General features: G+C 38.9%; 1 protein-coding gene across 1 annotated transcript in view; it reads left to right on the forward strand.

Moving 5' to 3' along the window:
- LSAMP (limbic system associated membrane protein) overlaps window positions 1-25,718 on the forward strand; it is a 710,022-nt gene that overhangs the window by 642,926 nt on the left and 41,378 nt on the right. The window contains exons 4-5 of the mRNA XM_027769253.1: window positions 15,479-15,613; window positions 25,548-25,668. Of these exons, the coding sequence (XP_027625054.1) occupies window positions 15,479-15,613; window positions 25,548-25,668 (256 nt within the window). The remainder of the gene's footprint in view (window positions 1-15,478; window positions 15,614-25,547; window positions 25,669-25,718) is intronic.

The raw sequence follows: 25,718 nt of genomic DNA on the forward strand, positions 1-25,718 counted from the left end.
GGGAAAGAGCTTCTAACCATCCACCAGGCTCAAGCCTCATTGCCTTGGGGCCAAGTAGGCTGGGGTTGCAATTACGACTCTTTAATAGTAACGTTGGACACTAAAGAAGGTAGGTTGGAACAGATAATGCCCACATACAGTTGTTAAAACTTACTGTCCACCTAATGACAGAATTGCTTCAATTTTAGGTAATATTAACTTGCTTGCTACTGTGCCTCCTGTCATTTGTAATTGGTGTCTTATTTTCCTACTAATTCTTCTTTCCTTCTGGCAGAAATAGAAAAATCTCAGAGATTTCCTTTTTCATTATAAGAAACCTGCCCTTAGGATACAGCCGCAAGGGCAAATATGTCTTTCTCCTGTACTGAAATTATTAAATCCAATTCCATTTTCAAAAAAGTCTTTCATTATGAAAGTAATATATCATTTTTATCAAACATTCAAGCAGTATAGGATGGCATAAAATGAAGGAAAATTCCCTGACCACACACTTCTAGCATTCTTTATTCCATAATCCAGAAGTAAGGCTGTTAACAACATTGTGTAGACATTGCGTATATGTAAGCGAATGTATTGAAAGTCAAATATATACATACATGCATTTATTATTACAACTTTGGATCTGTCTAAGTGTGTTCTTTGATTATAGTTTCAACACCATTTCAGCCATAATAAGGGAAAAAGATAATTCAATGGTGTGTATACACAACTTTTTAACACAAAGAACATACTATACATACTTTTCTGTGACAAATATATCTTTTTACTACTAGAAAGCATAATTTTGTGACAGATACATCTTTTTATTACAAGATGGCATAGTATTACACAACATGAATTAGATTTTCTTAGGTTAACTAGGTATATAAACAGCATGACATTACAGTAGTCACCCCCTATTCACGGAAGATACTTTCCAAGTGATACCAGAAACCTCAGATAGTACCGAACCCTGTATGTACTAGATTGTTTGATCTCATAACCAAGGCAGTCACTAAGTCACTGAAGGATGGGTAGTGTATACGGCATGAATATACTGGATACAGGATGATTCACATTCCAGGCAGGACTGACCAGGATTGTACAAGATGCTATCACATTATTCAAAACGGTGCACAATTTAAAACATATGAATTGTTTATTTCTGGAATTTTCCATTTAATATTTTCTGACCTTGGTTGACTATTGGTAACTGAAATTTCAGAAAGTGAAACTGTGGATAAGCAGGGGAAACTCATTGTCCACAATACACTTAACAAATACTAGATATATCTACATAGTTTGGAATACTCCTTTCTTTGCTTTGTTTCATCATTTTTCCAGTTAGATGTCATTCATGGAAAATATAGGTTAGTTTTGCCTTTCTGGGATTTTCTTATGACAGCATTCATATTGTGTTTATTCTGTCTTATGCTGTTTACAAAACGCTATATTTGAGAGAGTGTCCATGTTGCCACCCATAACTTTCTTAGTTGTGTCATATTCCATTACACAAACGTATGACAGTTTCTTTACTCAGTTGACAATGGGGGCGCTTCCAGCACTGCTGTGGACATCTCCGCCCATTGGAGTGGACTCGCAGGGTCATATGTGTTTTCAGCTTTAGTAAATATTGCACAACTGTGTTCCAAAACAGATCACCTACTGGCTTTGAAAATTTGACTTTTTAAGGAAGTTGATTTTTTTGCTCTGATTCCTTTGTGTGTGTGTATAGATATATAAAGTAAATCACATATATTATATTTAAATTTTTCATCTTATATCAACTTAGTTGATGAGGATTTTGTGTTATGAAGAACTTTTTACTTTTTATGTAGTCAAACTAATACATCTCATTTTCCTTGTGGCTTCTGTTTTTCCTGACTTGCTTAAAATATTATTTCCTTTCTTCAGTATTATCAAACTTTTGCGTTGACTTTTCTTTTAGTACTCTTACAGTTTAAATTTTAATATTACACCTTTGGATCTGTCTGAATGTGTTCTGGTAAGTAATGTGAGAGTTTTCCTTTCTTTTTCAAAATGGGATAGACTATTGTTTTCAACACCATTTCAGCCATAATACGAGGAAAAGATAATTCAGTAGTTATTTCTTCATGGCATTAATATACAACTCTGGTGTTTCTAGATGTAACTAATACCAGTTATAAATGGCAGAAAAGACCCTACTAACTAGAAATGAGAAAATATAAAATATATCAAAATAAGCTTAATATAAAATTTTCAGTGCTTATGATTTAAAAAAAAACTGATAAAGAATAAATAAGACTTAAATGTGATAACAGTCCTGGCTAGAAAGAATCAACATTAAAAAGATAAATATCTCTAAATTAATCTACAAAACCAATGCAAATACAATCAAACTGCCAAATGATTATTTTTATTTGATTCATAAAATAATTCTAAGGTTTACTGAAATAAATAAATAATTCCAAGGTTTGTTAAAATAAGGAAACAAAAATTTTGAGAAATGACTATTCACATCAATAATTAAAATGTACTATAAAGCTATGGCAATTAAAATAGTAGGATATTGGCACAGTAATAAACAAAAAGAATTAAAAAAAAAAAAAAAACAGGTTAGGGATAGCCCTGTAGCACAAGGTTAAGTGCCATGCACAAAGAGTATGATCCCTTATGGTCAACCACAGCTTGAACCCTGGCCCCAAAAGCTTGAAAAGCACATAGGGTGCGTGTGTGTGTGTATGCCTAGAAGTCTGACAGAATGCAGAAGTGGAGGATAAAAAGATTACAGGGAGACCACGCGCTGTGAGGGGAGGGCGGATACTCTCTCTCTCTCTGACAAATGAATGTCACCTTTGGCAATTAAAAAAAAAGGATAGAATCAATAAATAGACCAACTTGTAAATAGCAATAGTGTTCAAATTCATTAAGAAAAATATGATTAATAGTTTTTAAGAGAAATTACTACTAGAGGGGCCTGCAGGTGGTATGGTGGTTAAAGGCACTGAACTTCCATGTGGCTCATCACAGTTCAAATCCCAGACCTGGCAGCTAGCTTTCTCACCTTCCCTCTCTCTTTCTCTCTGTCCCCCTCTGGTCAAATTAAAATAAATAATGTTTAAAAAATTCTTCTTCTTTTTTTTTTTTAAAAAAAGAAACTACTACTAAATAAAGTGCCAATATTGTTTTAGAAGCCTTTAATCCATTTCTCAAAAGATGGGAAAGAGAGCCAAGGACTTGCAGAGCTGTTTGGTTATATTTATTCCTGTTGAAAATGTAAGTTCCATGAGAGTTAGGGGCAATACTTTTACTTCTTCTGCTCCTTCTACTGCTTGTTTAAATGATTGGCTTGCACATGGCAGCCATAGTTACTTGTTGAGTGGCTTTATAATTATACTGGGAAATCATGCTCTATTCAGATCACAGTCTACTGGCAATATACATTTTTAAATATTTAGGCCTTTTTATACTAAAAACTTACACTGTGAATTGTCAATCTCGTTTTTACATAATCAATCTTCCTTCCTTCCTTCCTTCCTTCCTTTCTTTCTTTTTTTCTTTCTTTCTTTCTTTCTTTCTTTCTTTCTTTCTTTCTTTCTTTCTTTCTTTCTTTCTTTCTCTTTCTTTCTCTCTTTTTTTAATTTCACCAAAGAGGGACAGAATGAGAGAGAGAGGGAATGTGAGAAAACAAGCCTTCAGGTCTGGCTTGCGAACCATGGTCAGCCATGTGGGAGTCCATCGCCCTTAACTGCCACGCCACCTGCTGACCCCTGAATTGTTGATCTTACTCAGCCTTCAAATACCCCTTCTCCATCTTCTTCATCCTCAGATGATTAATTTCTTCTTTTTGTCTATAATTATGTTCTTCTGATTTTTAAAGACCTCAGAAATAAATGAATAGGTAAAGAAATAAAGTATAAAGTACGTAGTGTCATTCTTCATTTTCATCCCATTGTTTGGAAGGAATCTCCACCTGAATGCCTTTTCTTTTTTTTTCTTTTTTTTTTTTTTAGAGAGATTTTTGCTATAGGGAATGTGTGCTTGCTGGAGAGGCAGAGACAGAAAATGAGAAATCACCCCTCTCCCGGGGGAGATGGCCACAGCAATCCCTTCTCCTCCATTCTCCCCTCAGGATCTTAGGTATGCACACACATGTGCCTGACATGAATTTTAAGCTACCAGGTCTGGGACTCTAACCAGTGATCGACTATGTGGGAGTCCAGCAACCTAACCATTCACCATCTGCTGGTCCCCACCTGAAAGTCTTTTAAGCATTGAAGTTCAACATACAAAAAAAACTCACTGATTCCCACTCCCCCCCCCACCCCGTAACAATATCATCTAATCCTCAGAGGAGTCAAACCAAGATCTTTGTGTCTTCCCTCTCTGCACTTGTCACTTTAGTAAGAGAGGAGTAATGGCACCCTCCCTCTAAAGTCACCCATCAGGCTAAGACAGCCTTACAAACTTTCTTCATTTCAACCACTTCAGCCTCTATGGATGACTTTTCTTCTTCCTTTGTTTTTATTTAAAAAGAACTGGAGGAAACATCCTCATGCAGTCTTTTTAAATGAAGTGACTTGTCAAGTCAGAGACTGTTGCAGTAATCTGAAAGGCAGTAAATTTAGCGACCCTCACTTGCACTGACAGCCTGTCGAGCACTTGAAACATAAATAGCAGTGGAGACAAATCGCTGCTGTTTTCCTATTAAGCTTTGGCCCACTGGCCTCGTAGCCTTCCAGAATGGCGTGGACCCAGCTTGGGAGAGTGACTGCTTTCAGGAGCAGGCACATGCTCACTGTTGTTCTCTCCTGCTCCGCCTGGGTGTGCACTCCTGACACCAGAGCTGGGACACCCTCCCAACTGAGATAATCTGCATCAACAGAAAGGCTACAAACCCTGGATGAGAATTGAGGGGTGCTGGTAAGGAACCTAAAATTAACATGGCTGGGGTTAAGTGCTAACTCATACATTTGGGTCTAAAACCAAGAAGCAAATTGCTAAACCTTTCACTATTATTTGCATTGCTCTCTGAGCAATCCAAGGAAGGCTGCCCATCTCATGTTTATAAATATAAAAATTCCTAGAACATCTCTTTTTTTCATGTTTAAATAATTTTCTTTTCTGTCCCTCTCCCACGACTCATCCTTACCTTTTTCTTCATTACTTACATATTGACTTTAAGCAAGAACCATTTTAATTGGATCGAACTGCTCATCCAGCATAGGGCCTAGCTGACAACACGGAGCTGGGATTTTGGGGGTGAGCCCAAATGAGGTGTGCAACATCAAGATGTGTTAAAAATTCAAAACAATAATAAAAAAAAAAAGGGTGGAGGACCCAACTGCATTGTCTGCTTTGTTTTAATTACCTTTCACAGGCTTCCGTGACAGCCACAAAACTCTGCCTAGCAATCCTCCCACAGTTTGATTGCCCTGCTGAGTTTAACACATTCACTTACAAAATGCCAATTGATTTATGTGACTCTTGAAAACAGCAACCGCTGCTCTCATCGCTCTTGATATTTAATCCTCAGTCATGGCAGAACCGCTAATGACAGTCTGGGTAATATCCCAGCAGTTCTGATGACAATGGTGAAAGGTCTTGGTTGCTGCTGCCTCTGTCCTGCAGTTCTAATCTTTGCCTCTCTCCTAATTTAGGAAATCATCTAGAAAAAAAATCAACACCTGCAGGAATTTTTAAACTGTTTTCTTTCAAAAACTCTGCTTATTATTTTGATGTTATTTTTCATTCTTTTTTTTCTGAGAGAGAGATTTTTATTATAGGGTGTGTGTGTTCACTAGAGAGAGAGAGAAAGAAAGAGATAGAAATCACCCCCCAGGAGAAATGGCCACACCACAATTCCGTCTCCACCAGTCTCCTCTTGGGCTCTTGGGCACACACACACACACTGCCAGCATGACTTTCAAGCTGCCATGTCCACGACTTGAACCACGGTCTATCATGTGGGAGTCAAGCTCTTTAACCATAAGCCACCTGCTGGACCCTCGTTCTTGTTTTTGTTTTGTTTTTTTCTTTTCAGTTTTATCTCTTTACCTCTTCTTACCCACAGCCATAGGATAATACAAGTAAAGCAAAACAGTGAATACTTGCTTTAGGACAGAATGCTATATCATATAGATGTTCTGCAGCCCCTCCCTGGGTGGTCTGAATTACCACTGACGTGTAGATTACACATCAAAATCCACTATTAGTCCAAATCTCTTACCAATCCCATATTCCTTAGTGTCTATGAGAAAGTACTTCACAAGATATCCCAAGCAAAGCTGATACCAATTATACTGAGAATGGAACTTGTATTCTTACTCCAAAATAAGCACTAAGATCTCAGGTGGTAAAACAGCATTCATACCCAGAAAGTCACTAGCTTCCAACCTACACACTGTACCTCAAATATATTTCCTCATCTGAGAACACCAAGAAGGCTACAGAAACCACAGGGGTAGAAGGCCTAGTCTTTCTGCCCTCCCAAAAGACATTGTCTTCCATTGAGCCCAGACACTGCCTCAGGATCCTTCCCACCATTGTGCTCCAGGAAGCCACTGTCAAACACATTGATGATGGATTTTTGGTTTTTTTTTTTTACAGTTTTGAAGAACCCGTCTCTATTTCCTCAGTAATTCACAGGGAAATTTATCAGGATATATGTTAGCACTTAGTGCCAAGAAACTGACATCAAGAGCAAATAATATTCATGTGAAAGGGACATCGAACAAATAGAATTTTCATGAGATTCCATGTTTACATACCTTATGTCCTCCAAGAAAGCAAAACACAAAGAAAGGAAGGAAAGAAAGGATAAAAACAAATTATGACATAATGCTGTCACACTAGGTACCCTGGGCGACGGAAGGCTTAAATGAGATGTAGAGCTACTTACCGTAGCCCGTCCAGAGTTCTCACGCCAGACATTACACCCCTGGATGTGTCCTCTCATGTTACAGTCTTCACTCTCCTGTGTGGAGACCCCTATTTCAGCCGTGGTAACTGGGTTGCTGCATTTTTTTTATGATTTTCCAGCTGATTCTCTCCATTTGTTTCCTAACTTCCAGGAAAAAGAAAAATCTTCCTAGAAGTCTTCGCTAAGTCCATTTTACACTGCTTCTGTAGCTCCTTTACTGGATTTTGGCATTTTTGTGCACCAATATGTACATGTTGCTAACAGAAGACCTAAAAACTAAATGACCGGAGGCAAATGTTTAAATACCAACTTTTGTTTCTCGTTTATTATTCTAAATAAGTAAGAAAAGGGAATGGACCTCATTAAAAAATGACTGCCTTTTTACCTTCTTTATCTATAACCAAACTTTATTCTTCTGACGATCCCTTAAATGTCCTTCTTTCTACCTCCCATTTTATAATCAGAAGAAAGAGCAGATTATGAAAGCTAAGGAGTCAGCCAACTCTAGCGTCTCCCAGCATTCTTCAGATAAAAGTAGGGAAGCCTATTTAGAAGCATGGACTCCAAAAGTTCATTGACCTAGTTCCAACCTCAGCTCTCTCACTAAAATCACCAACTTGGGCTAATTCTTTGTCTACTCTAAATCCATATTTGCTTTTTTTTTTTTTTACAATTGATTTTATACATTCAATCACCATACATCTCTTAGCTTGTAAAGTGAATTTACCCAACGTGAATACACCTCATATCAGCACAGTTGAGGATACTATACACGTTATCATCAACAGAAAGCAATCCATTTCTGTGTCCCATAAATGTCTTGCCTCTCTACTTTTCTCCTTCGTTTCTTTCCTTACACTCTCCTCTTTCTCCCACCCTCTTCCCATACTGTCTCCAGTATCTATAACCATTTTCTAAACATATATTTCTACATGTTCCATGTCTGTTAGCAATCTTAACAGTGTTGTGAATTCAGTAGGATACCGTATCTGAGTCACCTCACATAGTGCCTAACTGTAAGAGTTCATTAAGTGGTCGGACATTCAACACTCACTCTACAATATTTCTTGAACTTTAGTAGGTTTCAACAGTCCTGTACACTGGAGTACAGTGATGAGCAAAACCAGATGTGGTCCCTACAGTAATAATGCCTTACAATGCAACCATAGCTCTCAATACAATTCCCTTCAGAGAACTAAATACAGGGAATTTTGAGTTAAAGCATAGCATTTTGAAAGGCAGGACAGATTCTAAAACTGACACCAAGTAGGGGGTAATGGTTTAGTATAAGTACAATAAAAGAAAGCCATGGCTTAGGACTGAACATGATGTGTTGATGGCAGCCTTGAGTTAGACACAGAGTTCAAACTATGTCAGCTAGCTGATTTTTTTGTATGTGAAATAGAAAAAATGCAAATGACAATGAATTGGATCTCTTTGGGTGCCAGGAAAAATCACGCCAGAACATTCTTTCTCATTTGGCCTGTGCTGATTCTTAGAGCCAAAGTCAGTTGTGAATCTTCCCTGGCATTGTGATTGTCACTGGTTTCTGGGTACTAACTACACCCTTTGAGGCCAATGAAGGCACGGGGCCAATTTGCATAATCCACACCCTGTTGTGTCTTACTATTCAAATAGGGAACATTTCTACAGCAGAAAAAACCCACCTCTTCCCTACCATGCAGCTCAAATATCTTTATAGTCAGATGCTTCTTTCTTTAGAGAACTCTCTCTTTTCATTTTCATTCCTCCAGCTCTTCTTTAAAATCATTCTCGTTGTATCACATATCCCAGTTTTTGTTTTTATTTCTCTGCTCTCTTCAATGTATTGCTGTTCTCTGTATCTCCATGTTCTCCTGATTGTTGCTCCTGGCAACTGGCTGCCCCCACCCCACCTTCTTTCCAGCATAAATCACTTACCACTCTTCATCCCTCCCTTTGGGTGATGAAAAGTGGGAATGAGACGTGGTTGCAACCTTTGGACAGCAACACTGTCAAACACTAAAGGATTTCTCAGGTGGGATGTGAAGCTGAGAAACAAAAACATCAAAGGATCCAGAGAGAGACATGGCTGGAAATATAAACAGGACACTACTGCAGACATCGTTTCTAGATGTCTTGTGTTTCTTTCTCTCTCCCTTTTCTTAGTATTTTTGTGTAGAACGTGATGTGCAGAAAAGTAGGGAAGGAAGCCAAGACAGGAATAGGTGAGCATGTCCTTAGGAAATAAAAAAGGAAGAAAGCATGAAATGTGCTCTAAGAACAGACACTTGTTACAGCATTTGAAGTTCTCACAGGAAACTTCAAATGGCATCGTTGATTTGCAATCCATTTTTCTTTTATTTTTATGGGTAGAAGTTCATAGCTTCCGTTTGCTCACCTTCTCTGCTTTCTAAACATAAACCATACAAACATATGTACATACATACACCCAGCAAGACAAATGCTCATTCTTTGCTATTCATTAAACTGTATGTGTATTTGTGTTTATAGCAAATAGGTTTATAAACATATTTATATTATTAAATGTAAATATGCAAACTTAGATAAATAAAAGGAATATTAACTCCATTTCAAACACATCTTCCCTTCTGTGAGAGATTGCTTTATTGAGATGTTAAAAGATTCCTAAAACAAGAGAGAAAATGGTTCGCCATTTCTAATGTCCTATTATTGGAATTGAAAGTCGGCATTCTTAAAATTGTGAAACACTCAAATTTAGTAAGTTTTCTAAATTGTATTTTTAGTATCTCAAAAACAGGGAGAAAAAAAGAAAGCTACGATAGTGATTGCTAGCAGAGTAGTGTTTATATCTTTTGCTTTGCTTTGTTTTAGGGTTTTTTTTAACTTATTATTATGGCTATCATAAACTGGTTATCATACCCTAGGAAATTTCAAGAACAGGCCTGCTACATTTAGTGAACAAATATCTATATCTGAGAGACAGTGAATGTGCATACTGTTTCCTAAAAGCTAAGAGTTAAAACTTGCATATAAATGAGTTGTGTGTGTGTGTGTGTGTGTGTGTGTGTATGTGTGTGTTTTTGTGTATGAAAGAGAGAGAGAGAGGTTGAGAGGCCAGAGAGTGATAGAGAGAGATATATAGAGAAGGTGAAAGAGAAAGAGAAGAAAGAGACCCAGAAAGAGAGGGACAAATGAAGGGAAGGGGAGGAGAGAAAGAAAGAGAACGAGAAGCACCACATAAATATTTCATTTCAAATGGCTGCTTGCTTACAGAGGCCTATTTGACCTTAGATATCTAAATAAATCAACATTTTGGTTATGAACTACAGGTTACAACAATGTACTCTGAAGACATTGTACTCAGAAGGCAGCACCTGGCATACTTTAATTGGAATTATTCCTGGCTGATTTGCCTTTGCATCAGGGAGTACAGAAGAGAACACTTTCCTCTTGCCATTAGCTCTAGGCCCTTCTTTCTGACTTATGAAGAAATATTAAAAGAACTAATATATACAACTTGAGTAAACAGTGACTAAGAGGGGATATGCTAATTACATGCAAGAGTTTGAAAGGTGCATACACTGAGGAGGATGAGAAGTTATTTAGCCTGGTAGCTGAATATTGCCAGGAGACACAAAAGCACATTAAGCAAAGGGAGATTTGAACTAAACACTAGATCCCAGAATAAATATAACACTCAGCGACGTGAGCAAGCTTGTGGAAATAGGTTGAGATGTTTAAAATACCAAAATACTGAAATTTGCATTTCAAGTAAACATTTCTACAACAGCAGAAAATAATAGAAAGGAAAGAGAGAAGGACCCAACTTGTAGCCATAGGGCTAACCCACCACATTATGTATCAGTTGCAGCCTGCCAGTCTTCTTAAGGTTGAGAGAGTACAAGGAAACGGTGGTAGGACCCTTGGGCTGACAGCAGCTAGTCAGAATGAACGGAATAACAACAGAAAAGGTATGCCCATGGGGACAGGCACATGGAGGCAAAGGGAGAACAGCAAGAGAGGCCAAGTGCATTTTAAAATTCAGTGACTCATGCCTTACATGGTGTGTTCCATGCCTCAAAAAAAGAAACTACAGTTGTTGAGAGGAGAAGAATGGCTTCATATTCTGCCTGTGTCTATGGGGGGGCTCTGTTGTTTTCTGAAACAATAACTCCATGCAGCTGATACATCCTCAAGACATGACCAGAGAGGCCCCATCCAGCTTTCAAGAGCAGAGTCTTCAGCATATCCAGTCTTCCCCAATAAATGGCACTCTATTAGGATCATTAAATAGGAGTGGAATTTTATACCAGCTTCTTTACAAAAAACACTTAACCACCTTTCAATATTTAGCTTAGCCTCTTAAGCTATATGAAGTATATGAATCTGACTCTAGTATCTACTTGTTTTTCTTGATTCACTTCAGTTGTGTCACAGTTCATTTGGGCTGCTGTAACAAAAATGCCACAGACAGGGCAGCTTAAAGGCACTAATCTCATTCATAATGGGGCTCTATCCTCATGATGTAATCACTCCTAGAAAACCAAACTTCACATACCGTACTAGGAAATAAGTGTCAACATATGCATTTTGGAGAGACACAAGTTTTCAGCCTATAACAAGCTCACTCTAATACTGTGTTTATTCATGGACTATTATAAGTCAGGATCCCAGGGAACCAAAATCAAGCAACAAAGAACCTCCCATTTCCTATCAAATTTCTGCAGATTAATAAGAAATTCTCCATTGTATTACTAGAGGTGATACATAGTGGGAAAAGTCTCACATGGGTGTGAGTAGAAAAAAACAAGCAAGAAATACTAGGGGATGAAAGAGATTCCACTGAAGGATTTGAGGAGTGAATAAAGGAAAAAAGGCAATAGGGAAGGTCAAGAGTTGTTGTTCAATATTTTAAATTCTTGTCAGATTGCTTAGATGAGGGAATATCATGTAGTTTCTCTTGAATGAATTTAGTTTGCACCTTGAGACTCACTGTAGCGAGACAGCTACATACATCGTGTGCTGGAGTTAAGAGGTAGCCTTTGGAGTGAAGAGCTATTGCAGCAAAATCATCTCTGCCTTACATGTAAACCACTCTTCCCCCACCCCCATCCTCAAATAGTACTAGAGAAACTTTCTAGAGACATGAGATTGAAATTTTATCTGATAAAAATCTATTTTGTTGGGCTGTTGAGAAAGTCATGATGCATTTTTGCATAGAAAAATATATCATGACTTTCCTGACGACTTAATACTTTCTGTTTATAAGGGAAAAAATGAGATTGTCATTCATTCTTGTTTATGACAGAGCACAAGTATGTGCATGAGATAATGAGAGAGCCCTCCACAGTTCTTGGCCATGCCAGTTCCCTCTAGCTCATCAACATCTTGGGCACGCATGCACACAGGCCGCATATTTTCAGGCCAACTAAGTTGGGGACTCAAACTGTGGTTGGCATGTGGCTTCCAGCTCTGTAGTCCAATACTTTATCTACTGTGCCTTAGATGCTAACCCAAGATTTTGTTTTGTTTTGCTTTTAAGTTTATGTACAGAGAAAGAGAGAGAAATCATCCCCAACAGGGTCTTGCTGCTACAATCCACCACCAGCTTTAGCTAGCCCTGAATGATGAACACATGCAGGCTCAGTGCTCTCAGGAAAGTCTCCAGACGTGAACCCAAAGCCTTCCTGTGTGAGGTTGCTTTATAAAGCATTATATAAAGCATTATATCACCTCCACACCACTGCCTGATTCCAAATGTGATTATTAATATCTAGGTTGGCATCTAAAAATCTCAGGCCCTAAATCCAATAAATATTGTTTTATTTTCTCTTGTTTGTTTTAATATTTACTCAGAGGTGTCATCTTTCGAAATAAGTAGGACTTCAGTTAGAGCTGCTACACTTTCTTTTCCTTCTCTACAACTGGTTATACTTCTTTTAGAAATTCAAGATGAAGGGTAGGAACCATGACCTATCATTTCTAGGTGTTTTATACAAGTTGAAATGAATTTAATGTTTTCGGTCATCTCTATGGCTGTACTCTCTATTCTACTGACAGCTCTGTTTTCATTTGGGAATAAGGTTTATGGGTGTGGGAGAGGGCAGATAAGAAATCCTAAAACATTCCGAAATCATAATCAACTTTTTTCTCATTACAGCCTACCAATATTCTTAAAATGTATAATGCTATCTTAGTGCCTATTCAACTTCTGCAGGCAAGATTTTAATGAGCTTATACCTATTTCAGCCTACTAAACAAAAACTGTAATTGTCAAAGCTGCCATTAGTCATCAGGGTATTTATATTCTAAATAATAGCTAAAAGATTCTTAGTATCAAATAATTGGCATGAGGACCAGCAGATGGCATAATGGTTACATCACTGAACTCCACTATAGTGGACCATGGTTCAAGCCCTGGATCTGGCAGCTTAAAAGTCGTAATGGGCATATGTGGGTGTGTGCCCAAAATCCTAAGAGGAGAGTGGAGGAAAAGGGATTGAGGCATAGCCCTCCCCTGAGGGGCTGATTTCTTCTTTCTGTCTCTCTCTGTCTCTCCAATGAGCAAAAATCTCTCTTAAAAAAATAGTTGGGATGACTGTCAGTCCATAGGTGTGAGTATGCAGGAAAGATTCTATTTTTCCCATTCTCAGTCTTGCCAATTTAATTCAATAAAATAACCTATTACCCCCACCCCTTTCTTTAAGATTTTTGTCATAGGGTGAATCCACTTGTTAGAGGCAGGAAGAGAAAGCCATAAATCATTCCCCAAAGCAGATGACCATGGCTCAACCTCTTTTCCGTTGGTCTCCTTTTGGGATTTTGGACACACATGTATGTTCCCATTTCTCAAGCCACTGAATCTGGGACTCAAACCACCGATTCAGCCATGTGAGATCCAGCACCTTACCTACCACATCACCTGCTAGCCCTTCATTACCCTTTGTGAGACTTATTTTCTTCCATAGCATATTCCACTTGTGTAACATGTAAATTCAGATCTATTACTTGCTTAAAGGTAGGAAACGAAAAGAGGGGAAATATAGACAGGGGAAAAATTGAACATTTTATTACTAACATGCAATAAATGTGCTACAGACTAATCTTTAACCATTTTCAACAGAAGTACATGCTAGATTATGTTTGGAACTTAAGAACCAAATAATTTTATATCACTATTACTTATTTGTTGTTGGAATTGCAAAGTTTTCTCGAAACTAGTGTTGCTGACAGTTGATAGAACAATTGAAGCTTGGAGTATTCCTGACAGTTGTGTTAGTGTTATCAAAGAGGCCCTATGTTCTAATGGGAGCCTAGTTAACAGGCTTAGCTGACATATTTAGACTGTGAATTTGTCTCCATGCTGGCTGGCTGTTATGTTGATTTGGCCACCAGGGAATTTCCAGAAAAGAAAAACAGCTTGTGGCATTTGAGCAGAGCTATTAATTGGTACCGTTTAGGATAAGATGACCAGGAGCAAGATTCTATCATGGAGGCAGGACAATGTTCTCCAGCACCCCTTCCAGCTGCTCTATCCTAAGCCATGTGGCAGTAGGATTTTGAAGTCTGGAGCTATGGGGATTGACTATTGCTGGAGTTAAAATCTGTAGTTCTTTCTGGCCAAACTCTGGCTAAGCTCTTTCTGCTGCCCAGCTTCTTCACCTCTTTACCTTCTCTTTATTCTTTTCCTTTTCCTCTCCCTTCACTTTTTCTCCCTTATTTCTCTTGCCATCTCTTCAGGTAAAAGGTCATTTAATTAATTATACTGCACATGAGGGAAATGTAGACAAGTTTGCCTATCTTGAGATTTATTTACTAAAATGGATCCATCCAACTTTGTAAATCTTTCCATAATTTCCTCTCCATCCCTAATCCCAACCACTAACCCACTGATACTTGGCTTTGTTTACCCTACACCAGGTGACAATGTCTGTCACAAAACACGCCATCAGCAGCACATTCTCCATGGTCTAAAAACCTCAATGATGCTATAGTTTGATACAGAACAAAGAAACCATAATTGCAAGGATTAGCACATGGTCCCTGTAAACAGAATTCCACAATCTGAAGAAGGGTAGTGGTTTCTCAAAAGGAAGCCACTTCTTCTTACAACCACTTCCGTGTAAAGAGTGCCTTGTAGCTTGGTATAACTGCTGATGTCTGTGCTTACTTACATCTTCTCAAGAGTGCTTTACAACTTGTGTGCACCTACTTCCACCCCCCCACACACACTTTGCCCCCAAACCTTAACCAACAACTGAGGGGCGTGGGACGTACAAACACTCCAGCTCCTGCCTCATGATTGGGACAACTTTGAAGTGAGACGTGTGCAGTACCCAGAGCTCCCTCTCAGATTCACTGAGCCAAGATGCTCTCTATGGGACTTAGCTTACATTACATTACATTCTTGCTTGGCTTCTTTCTCTTCCGGGCCTCATTTCCCCCAGTTCCCATCCAGTCCTGAGAATACTTGCCACCGAATAATTTTCACAAGAACTTTGGTGTTGGGGGCAACATCTGTGGAATCTGACCTCAGAGAAAATGTATTGAAAAATCATATGGATGTATTGCTTTTAAAAAGAAAAATGAGGCAACCTGCTGCAAACAATCATGCAAACTTCTGTTTTTCAGGGAGAGAATTTGAAGGAGAAGAAGAATATCTGGAGATCCTCGGCATCACCAGAGAGCAGTCAGGCAAATACGAGTGCAAAGCTGCCAATGAGGTCTCCTCGGCAGATGTCAAACAAGTCAAGGTCACTGTGAACTGTGAGTATGGCAGGAGCCAGCAGGTGCTCTGTTCCCAGGGCACACCTCCACCTCCAGCGAACTCTGAAGAGTCCATTAGCGAAAGAGGATTGCATTTCAAGCAGATGTTCTTCTGGTCAGGGATGCACATTTATACATTGGACACATCCAAGGGCAGAGGCTGGCCTTTGAATGTGATAAATCAACTCGACCAACTCTAAATATAACCCATAATACATTTAACAATACCCCCTGTCTTTTACTCAGACTACAGAATTAAGAAAACATGATCAGACAGCACCAGCATTTCTGACCGGCACTATTCTGGCTTTTGTGGAAATCAAGGTCATACTACCTTGGAAAGGCAACAATTCACACCTGCTTTCACTGGAATCTCAATCTTAATGTATTGTTTGTCAGAAGAAAATAGCCCCAGCTTATATTTCATCCTCTGCTATTTAACTAATTGCCCTTGGGAACCAACTTAAGCCCCTGTGGTCAAATACTGTGTGTCCCTAATGGCAGCCAGGATTCCTGATAAGTTAATTTTGGTTATCTATTTGTCCTAACGTATGGGCATTAGAAAGGAAGATTTTTTACTAAGATGCATAGGTAAGTGGGCATACTTTGAAGTTCTCAGATGAAAGAATCCTTAGATGTAGTTCAAAAGGGTGCAGGAAGGATCCATATGATATGTGTCATCTAGGAAAGGAATAAAGAGAATTCGTTTACCCTGTTCAGTTAGGAGTGACTTTCTACAGCATTCAAATTCAAGTTTCCACATTACACAGTTGTGGCTAGTGACAGGGACAAAGGGATGTCTTGACAGTTCTTTTCATCTCTGTATGTAACACACACACACACACACACACACATCCTACATACTCACATGCACATACAATATACACATATACATGAGTAGGCACACAGACACAAACATATTAACCCACATTTGAAAGTGTACTTTAGGCCACGATAAGTTAGTTTCTGTCATTTTATGTCTTCTATGCAGTTACCTGCGTGTCAGAGCATCTATATAATTTCTCCCTACTCTTCTAAACAACTCTAGCAAGGTAGGTAGACTTAGCCCATTTTCGAAATGGAGAATCTGAAGTCCAGGGAGATAACATCACTTGCTCAAAGTGACACAGAAAGCAAGTTAGGAGGACTCAGACTCGGGTCCATTTGATTCTCAAGCACAGATTCTTAAGAGAAAGAGGAGCAGGAATTTTCAATGTTTTAAAACCCACTATGTGCCAAAGTGGGTTAAGGGCTTTAGATTCCTCATTTGGTTTTCATAGTAAACCAGAGATAAGCATCGTTAGTTTTATCTTAGAAATTTGAGAAGTGAGGCTTCGATTATTGAGGAAACTCACGTCCCGATAACACAGCCTATGCTTGGTGGTACTATTCCCCCTGCCTCCCCTCCAGTCTTGCAGCCTTCTGAAACAGACTGCAAAATCTGTCTCACACCACACCTGGGAGAATTAAATAAATATGATTCTGCTATAGACGTTTGTTTCTCCTTTTCAGGAAGCAAACTGGGGCTGCATTTGATGAGTTTGAAGTGCTTTCTATCCTTAACTCCAAGTTTTTTTATTAATAGTTTTGAAATGCCAGTATTACTATTCTTTTCCAGTACTGGGTGTGTTTTCAAAGACACATTAATGATCTCAATGTTATAAAATGCTCTAGGACCTTTTTTTTTTTACATGAAAGGCAATTTTTCTGGGTGTTTATATAACTTTATAATTAGGTTAGTTAGCTGCTTTTATGTACACATAACCATGCCATCATCTTCCACCTCGTCCCTGACTTTTGGAGGCAAGATTTCATTTTCTCTTAATTGACCTTCATCTTAATTAGATTTCTGAAAGTCCAATCATGGAGTACATAGAAAATATTTATGCTTCCATTGTGTGAAACATCAAAGTGGTCTGGACTGCAGATGGTTCCCAAGATCAAAGCTAGCCGCCTGGGCCCTTTTTATTATCAGCACAATTAGTCTGACATTACTCCTTCTCGACTGTCCCCAAAGTGTAATTTAGAACAGAAGAAAATACTGATAATTTTCAAGAAAAGATTTTTTTATGAAAATATGAGCTTTTTCTAGTGATGTGCAAACCACAGAAGAATATAGACAGGACCTCGAGATTCGAAAAAGACATCTCATAACAAATTATACAGAAAACGGTACCGAGTTTGGGCCTGCATCCAGGATATCCTGCCAGCAGCACCTACCGTGCCTGGCCTTCTACAGACTTCTCAGTGCAGTGCTACTGAATAGGTAGGTGGGGGAAAGTCACCTGGAAAGACTCCCCTCTTAACCTGTCGCCAAACTTGGCAAATGGTACTCCTCAGACATTAGGGAGAATATCCTGATATCAGTTTTCCTTGGAATCACTTTTTTGAATAAAATTCCATGAGCTACGTTTATATTAGCTTAAAACTACTCGTTGTTCCAGTTGTCCTATTCAAGTATCTCATCCTACTTACCTATAGCTGTTTTCAATATCTGAAGTTGCCAAGATCGAATTACAGAAGCAGGTCTGCCTCACATTTATAGAAGTATCCAGAATCACCTGTGTTAGTTTTTCTGAGCCTGCCTGCTATGAAAATACCTCGTTATTTAAACTGATTTTCTTCCTTTCAAAACACAGGCTTTGGAATTAGGCAGGGGATCAAGATGGAAAACAAAACAAAACAAAACAAAAACTGGCTGAATAGATTATTGTGAAAACCAGATCCTGAGAACCACTGGAGAGAAAAAAAAAAAAAAAAACTAAATCTCAGTGCTGGCAATTTTCTCCTACCAGCACTTCATTGATTCATTTACTCACTTGTCAACAGATGTTTGTTACAGGGCACTTAGAAGTGACAGCAGTAAACAGAAGAGACACAACACTTTTTTCTGTTGAGCTCACTAACCGGAATCTATGTTCAGTCCTTTGTACTTCTTTTGGACAACCCTTCTCTGCAGTAGGTCTACTCACAGCCATTTTACATGCAAACATTCTTTTTGAAAGTGGTAGGAGGTTCTGAAATTTACAGAAAGTATTAGCTGGAAATCTCTTCAATTAAAAAAGCTTGGAGGAGGACCAGCAATCAGTGTAATGGCTATGTCGCTGAACTCCCATGCAGTTGACTGTGGTTCAAATTCTGGACCCCATGGCTTAAACTCACGCCGGGCGCATGTGTGTGCGTGCCCAAGATCCCCAGTGGAGAATGGAGGAGAAGGGATTGCAGCATGGCCATCCCCCCTGGTGGAGGTGATTTCTCGCTTTCTGTGTGTCTCTGTCTTTCTAGCGAGTGCACGCACCCTATAGCAAAAACCTCTCCAAAAAATAAATAAATAAATAAAGCTCGGAATTTATATAATAGAACTTTCAGCTTCCTATATCTTACCTTCTTTAAATTAGCAACTGTACAGTGGGTAAGATATAGGAAGGCTGAATACCAAGACAGATCTGTTCTGCATTGCAGTTATAGGTACACTCTTTCAGTTTTCACAGTGCATTAGAAGTGTTTGCCTGTGAATTTGTCTCACTCTGGTGCCCAATATCCTTAGGATAATATATAACACACAGTGAATGATCAATAAATACAAGCATTGCTATTGCACGATGGTATTTTTAAAAGACAACCCAGTGTCTGCTGCACTCTAACCCTGGGAGGCAGGGTAGAGGGGACAGAAACAACACTTAGAGAATGTAAGAAAAATGTTCTGTAGCAAAGTCAAAGAACTTGTGAGTTGTTGACTTGGGACCTAAACAGGGTCTAATTCCAAAGCCCACCCCTTTCCATGACACCACATGAACAATAGCAATGAAAAGAAAAATAAATGTAATCACTTTAGATATTACTACATCAAATGTGTGAGCCAGATAGGTGGTATCGTCTTCATCAGAGATGAGGGGCTGCAGGAAGGTACCACGCCTCTGATGACAACTTAGGTGGCTCAGGTGGAAACTGAGCCCATATCTCCTGACTCCTAATGCAGGTTTATATCCACTGTGTCACTGCAGGTCGTGCCACTGTTTTTGGTACTCTGTGAATAGCGGAAATCTGTAACATTTGCCTTCTAAGCTCCCACCACTCTCCTTTACACAGTATTTTTTTTTTCCTTATTATAAATTCATTTTTTTTTTCTGAAAGAACTCGGTCAAATGAAAGTATGAAGCAGAGTGGTTTAGAATATGTGTTTCAGATCATTATGGCCCTGAGTTCAAATCTAGACTCCATAAATATTGGCCATGTGATTTTGGACAAGTCACTAAACCTATATAGACCTATCTTCTTATATAAAAGTGAGTTAATAATACATCTTAGGATTATTATTTGGCTAAAGAGAATATCTAAGGCCTAGTAGAATTGACATAAATAAATATGATTCTCCTGTAGGCATAAGTACCCATAAAGTTCATCCTTCATTGAGACTTTTATTGTTGTACAGTATTAGTTCCAGTGTCAGGAAGACAGGACAGTGTTTAGTTTCCTCGGTCACTGTCAATGGTATTGATTCATTCTCAATGACAAAGCCTTGTTATCTATGACGTAAGAAGAAAGTCTTTATTAATATTTTTAGAACCCAGACTTTTGAAGCAATATACACTGGTAGAGTTCTTAGACAATTGTACTCTTTTCCAAAGTCACGTAAAGAATAACAATGAACTTCTCTGTGCAGCATTTTTATGAAGCTACATTTTGATTATAATCATATTTTGAGCAAGGGCATCTATTATTTTAACTACACTAAACATGCCACAGTATGATTTGTAATGATCTTTCTTAGTCTCACCTATACAGAATTCATTACATATGAATTTTGCAATGTTCATTCCAATAAGCCATGGAAGAATAGACGTGCACCATGATGTCATTTGAGAAATATTAGGAACAATGAGTTCTTTGTAATTTATCAGCACTTCTAAATTTACTCTGGTACAAGAAACTTGGTAAGTTTTCAAAGAGAGAAGCCTTTGTAGTCGACAAGATTAACGCACATAAAAGTACTCCACCCTACTTTACTGCCAGATTCTCCATTCTAGGGACACTGAGGGGCTAGTAAGTAACTTAGTGCTTTGTTGTTCAGGTTCTGAACAAATTGAGGAGAAAGTAAAGGGGCACTCTGGGGGAATCCAATGTCCTGTTGCTTGAGATAAAACCTGTTAGAAAAAATAACTTAAGGGACCAGCAGATGGCGTAACGATTAGGTCGCAAGACTCCCCTGTAGTCGACTACAGTCCGAGTCCTGGACCTGGCAGTTTAAAACCCACACCGGGATACATGTGATTGTGTGCTCAAAATCCAGAGAGGAGAATGGAGGAGAAGGGATTGTGGCATAGCCATCTCCCCTGGGGGGTGATTTCTCACTTTCTATCTCTCTGTCTCTCTGGAAAGCACACATGCCCTATAGCAAAAATCTCTCTCAAAAAAAAAGGAAGGAAGAGAGAGAGAGAGAGAGAGAGAGAGAGAGAGAGAAGGAAGGGAAGGGAAGGGAAGGGAAGGGAAGGGAAGGGAAGGGAAGGGAAGTCAAGCTCAAGGGGAGCCGCAAAGAAACGAAAGGGAAAAGGGGAGAAAGGGGAAGGGAGAGAGGAAGGTGGTGGTGTGGTGGCAGGCAGTGCGCTCGGCTGTGGAAAGGAAGAAATATTAGCTTAATGTGGCTGATTAGCCTCTTCTGTCACAGTGACCCTGGGCTAGAGGCAAGCCTGTCCACATAAGAGCAGGAAAGAGAGATCACAAGACTTCGAGCACAGAGAAACAGAGGAAAACCTTTCTCCCTGCTAGACACTTTGTCCCTAAAGGAAGAAAGGGAAGAAAGGAGCCAAACAGACTCAGTTTACTCTTCCCAAAATTTCTGGTCAGAACAGTCATTCATTTCCCTAGGTCCCAGACAAGTAGTACACTAAGTAAGTCTCTGTGACAACATGGAAGGAAGCATGTAGCGTAAGGAGAAACTGCAAAAGTGTACAGCTGGAACCTGCATTCCTGGTCCCATGGTTGAGACACTTGAAGCCATCCACCATGGCAGCACAATGCTAAGATGCTAGAGCCGTGAGCACAGAGGTGGTGGTGGTAGAAAGCGTGAGGTCTCATCCAGAATTAGGGCTGCTTTACCAAAGTAATAGTCATTCTTAAAAGTTTGGCAGTTAAGGGGCTGGCAGGTATGTGATGGATAAGGCACTGGACTCCCACATGTGCAACCATGGTTCAAGTACTGAACCTGGCAGCTTGCTTTCTCACTTTCCTGCTCTGTTTCTCTCTGTCTCATCCTGATTGAATAAAAAAAATAGTAATAATGATGAATAAAATTAAATTTTAAAAAATTCAGAAAGGTTGGTCAGTTATAACTACAGAACTCCAGAAACTCACAAACACTGGTTAAAGTTTGTTCTACAAACTATGAAATTGAGCATATCAGTAGAACCTCAAGCAAAATTATCTTTTCAGTCAACATCAGTAAGCCACTGTTTTATAGGCTGTGGACTATTGATAACTCAAGAAACTAATACAGTGAAAAGAAGAGGATGAGAAGCTCATATTTGTTTTTTATTACTAGTCATATATTTATCTTCTTACATAAGTTATTTCAGTAGATGGAATCATTAAGATGACCAAGCCTAAAATTAAGATGTCTTTTTTTTTTCTATTAGAGGGCACATGGGCTCACCAGAGAGATACAGATACAAAGGAAGAGGGGCAGGAGTAAGGAATGGTCACAGCATTGTCTCTTCTCTTCTAATTCTTCCTCCTTTTGAGATTTTGGGTATGCATGCACTTGCATGTTTCTAAAGCCTCAAACCATGTAGTCGGCCATGTGGGATTCAGCTGCCTTATCCACCAGACCCCAAAGTCAGCCCCAGGGTGTTTCTTTTTGACTCTTCTTCTTCCCCTCGCTCTTTATACATAAAACACTGCCAGTGTGGTCAATTCTGTGACCTTGAACATCTCAGACCTGTCCACTCTTTTCAAATGACCTAATCACAAATTCTGCTGATTCCTTCAGGAGTTTCTTCTTTCTACCACTCATTCCAACACTTTATAGATGAGGAAATTGAAGCAGTGTGACTCTGGGCAAAGCACTAAACTCTCTAATGAGCAATCAATGAGGAAGAGAGTCTGTATTGGAGCTCAGTTCTATCAAATTCTAAATCTAAGCTCATAACCTGAATTCTGTTCTCTATCCCTTCTCTAATACTGCCCTTACTAACACCACCACCACCTATTACTGCATTATCCTTTGAACTGATGTGCTCTAATGATCTAGATAACAGTCATAGAATGAAAGATTTTTATTTATTTATTCGATTACTTTTAAAAGTTTGCTATAGGGTTTATCAACTCACCGAAGAGACAGAGAAAGAGATAGGGAGATTGAGAAAGCACCTGGCTATGTGATGGCCATGACTCAATCTCCTTTCCATTCTCCTCTCAGGATTCTGGACATGCACACACATATGCCAGGTGTGTTTCACAAGCCCCTGGGTCCAGGACTCCAACAGCATAGTCAGCTATGCGGGATCCAGACATTTTAACCACCATGCCTCTGGCTGACTTGAATGAAAAACTTCCAAGTAAAATGGTGATCATTTTAGTCTAGTTCCTTTTTCAAAAGGTGAAGGAAAAATCCTCAAACTTATGGAGATAGTTGCTCAAACTATAGTTCTGGTTACTAGTAGAATAAGACATGAGGTTTTCTATCCCTGACTTAATCCGAACTCCTAAACTATCGAATAGATGAATGTGTTATAACTCGGAAAGTTGGCAACTTAAGTGTTAAATGAGTTAAGGATATAAAAATGCACTTGGATCATGATACCAACTGCCCATTTGTGAAGAATGAGCAGTTTTGACAAGAATTGGGATATTTTATAGCTAGAAGGGATGTTATAGATCATTAAAATGTGGGTCCCTCATTTCATAAGTGATAAAACCAAGGCCCAGAAAGATGAAGAGTATAATAGGAGGTTCACACAGCCAAACTGAAATTAAATTCCAGGACTCCCAGTTTCCAATTCAAGGTTCTTCCGACCACCTCATCCTCCTATCCTGTGTCTATACAAAACTAAGCAGCTAAGGCTCAATCACAACAACAAGGAGACAATGAGAGACTGCCACAGCAGGCCTGCTTCCTTGTATACTGTTGTTTATGCAACTGTGCTCGAATTCCTTTCTCTGATAGTGACTTAAAAATTTCCATGCTGCAGGTCAGCAGGTAGCCCAGGGGTTAAGGCACTAGATTCTCAGATGGCTAACAGTGGTTCAAGTCTTGATCTTGGCACCTTGAAAACCATGTAGGCTGTGTGTGCATGCAGGCCCAAAATTCCAAGAGAAGGAATGAAAGAGAAGAGATTGCAGCACATCTATCTATCACACCCCGCCCCCGGAGTGATATCTCCTTTTCCCTCTCTCGCTCTGTCTCTCTCCCGGAAGTGCATGTACTCTATGACAAAAACCTAAAAACAATAATAATAATAATTTTAAAAAAAGATTTCCATGCTAACAGAAAATAAAATGGGGGAATAAACTGTAGACTGTCCTGTTGCTTTTGTTCATCTTTTTAAACACAGAAGAAGAGAATCTTCTATAGGTAGAAAAGTTAGAGAATACTTTTCAAGTATGAAAAAAACATTGAAAAATAAGGAAGACAGACAAAGTGCTCTGGAGCAAGAGCTTAAATGAATTTTGTACATTAAAGTTTACTCATTTCTTTAAATTAGTATTTCCCTCCACAAAGTCTAAACAGACTGGGTCTGGTTTTTTCCACATGCATATAGCCAAATCATCATTTTTCAGCAAATAACTTTTGGATAGAAAAAAATCTTTTCCTCCTTGAAGATCCATAACCTTCCACATAACACCAAGCCCAGGAGCTCAAGCCTATGTTCCTGTCTCAGTCATATGGACTTGGACACACCTGTGCCATCTCAGGGCTTTTTGAAAGCACAGTGGCAGATTATAATTTCAGATGTGCTCCTACTTCATGTTAAGCCTGTTATAGTTTTGTAGGCCCAGTCCTAGGGATAAAAGTATCAATTATGCAACTGCTAGAGAGAGTTCAAAACTGATACACCAGTAAGACTTCCATGCACTCAGGTAGACCAAACTGCAAAATAAATAAATAAATAAATAAAATAAAATAAATAAAAATTCTCTCTTGTAGCAATAAGGGGACACATAGGAGAAAATTAGATAGACTAATCACTTACTACTTGTATTTTGTTTGTTTGCTTTTCTGTGTTCCTACAATAGTATCAAGCTAAGCTTGGGTTGGGATGAGTTCAGCCCTCTATTTTTTTCAGGCTCTTTGAAGCCATCTCAGACTATACTAATGATGGCCATGATGATGATGATGAAAAGAGAAGTAGTCAAATTACACACATAAAATCCAAGTCCTTTAGTATTATTGCTTAATTTATGAAAAGCAGAAAACGATGCAAATATCATAATATATGGTTGGATTAACTAGTGATTTATTGAAAGAGGATAAAATAACTCCTCGGACCCATTTTTTTAAAGAATTATTTAATTTTATTTAACGCTATTATTATTTTTTTAATTTGCTATAGGGCACAAGCACTCAGCAGAGAAAGAGAGAGACAGAGAAAGAGGGAGAAGAGGAAAGTGAGAGAGCAAGTTGCCAGGTCCAGGACATGGACTGCAATTGGCCATTTGGGAATTCAGTGCCTTAACCACCACACCACCTGCTGGCCCCTTGTTAAATGTCTCATATAAGCAAACAAGTTTATCTTTTCATTAATCATCTCGTATTTTTGCTTAGTGTTCTAATGACCAGTCCCTTTCAGCTGACCACAAAATTGATGTAAATTCAGCTTTAAAACAATTCCTTTCCTTAGCTCTTTCCTGAATGGATTGTCCTTAGCTCCTTCCTGAATGGAAATTCTGGAGTGCTGTCTTACTCTCATATAAACCTGTGTGCCTGTCCTTCCTACAGATCCTCCCACTATCACAGAATCCAAGAGCAATGAAGCCACCACAGGGCGACAAGCTTCACTCAAATGTGAGGCCTCGGCAGTGCCTGCACCTGACTTTGAGTGGTACCGGGATGACACCAGGTATGCTCAGCTGGGTGGGCCTACATGCACAGCTCTAATTGTGTAGAACT

The sequence above is a fragment of the Tupaia chinensis genome, unplaced genomic scaffold (assembly GCF_000334495.1).
Source record: "Tupaia chinensis unplaced genomic scaffold, TupChi_1.0 Scaffold149148_1, whole genome shotgun sequence".
NCBI lineage: Eukaryota > Metazoa > Chordata > Mammalia > Scandentia > Tupaiidae > Tupaia > Tupaia belangeri.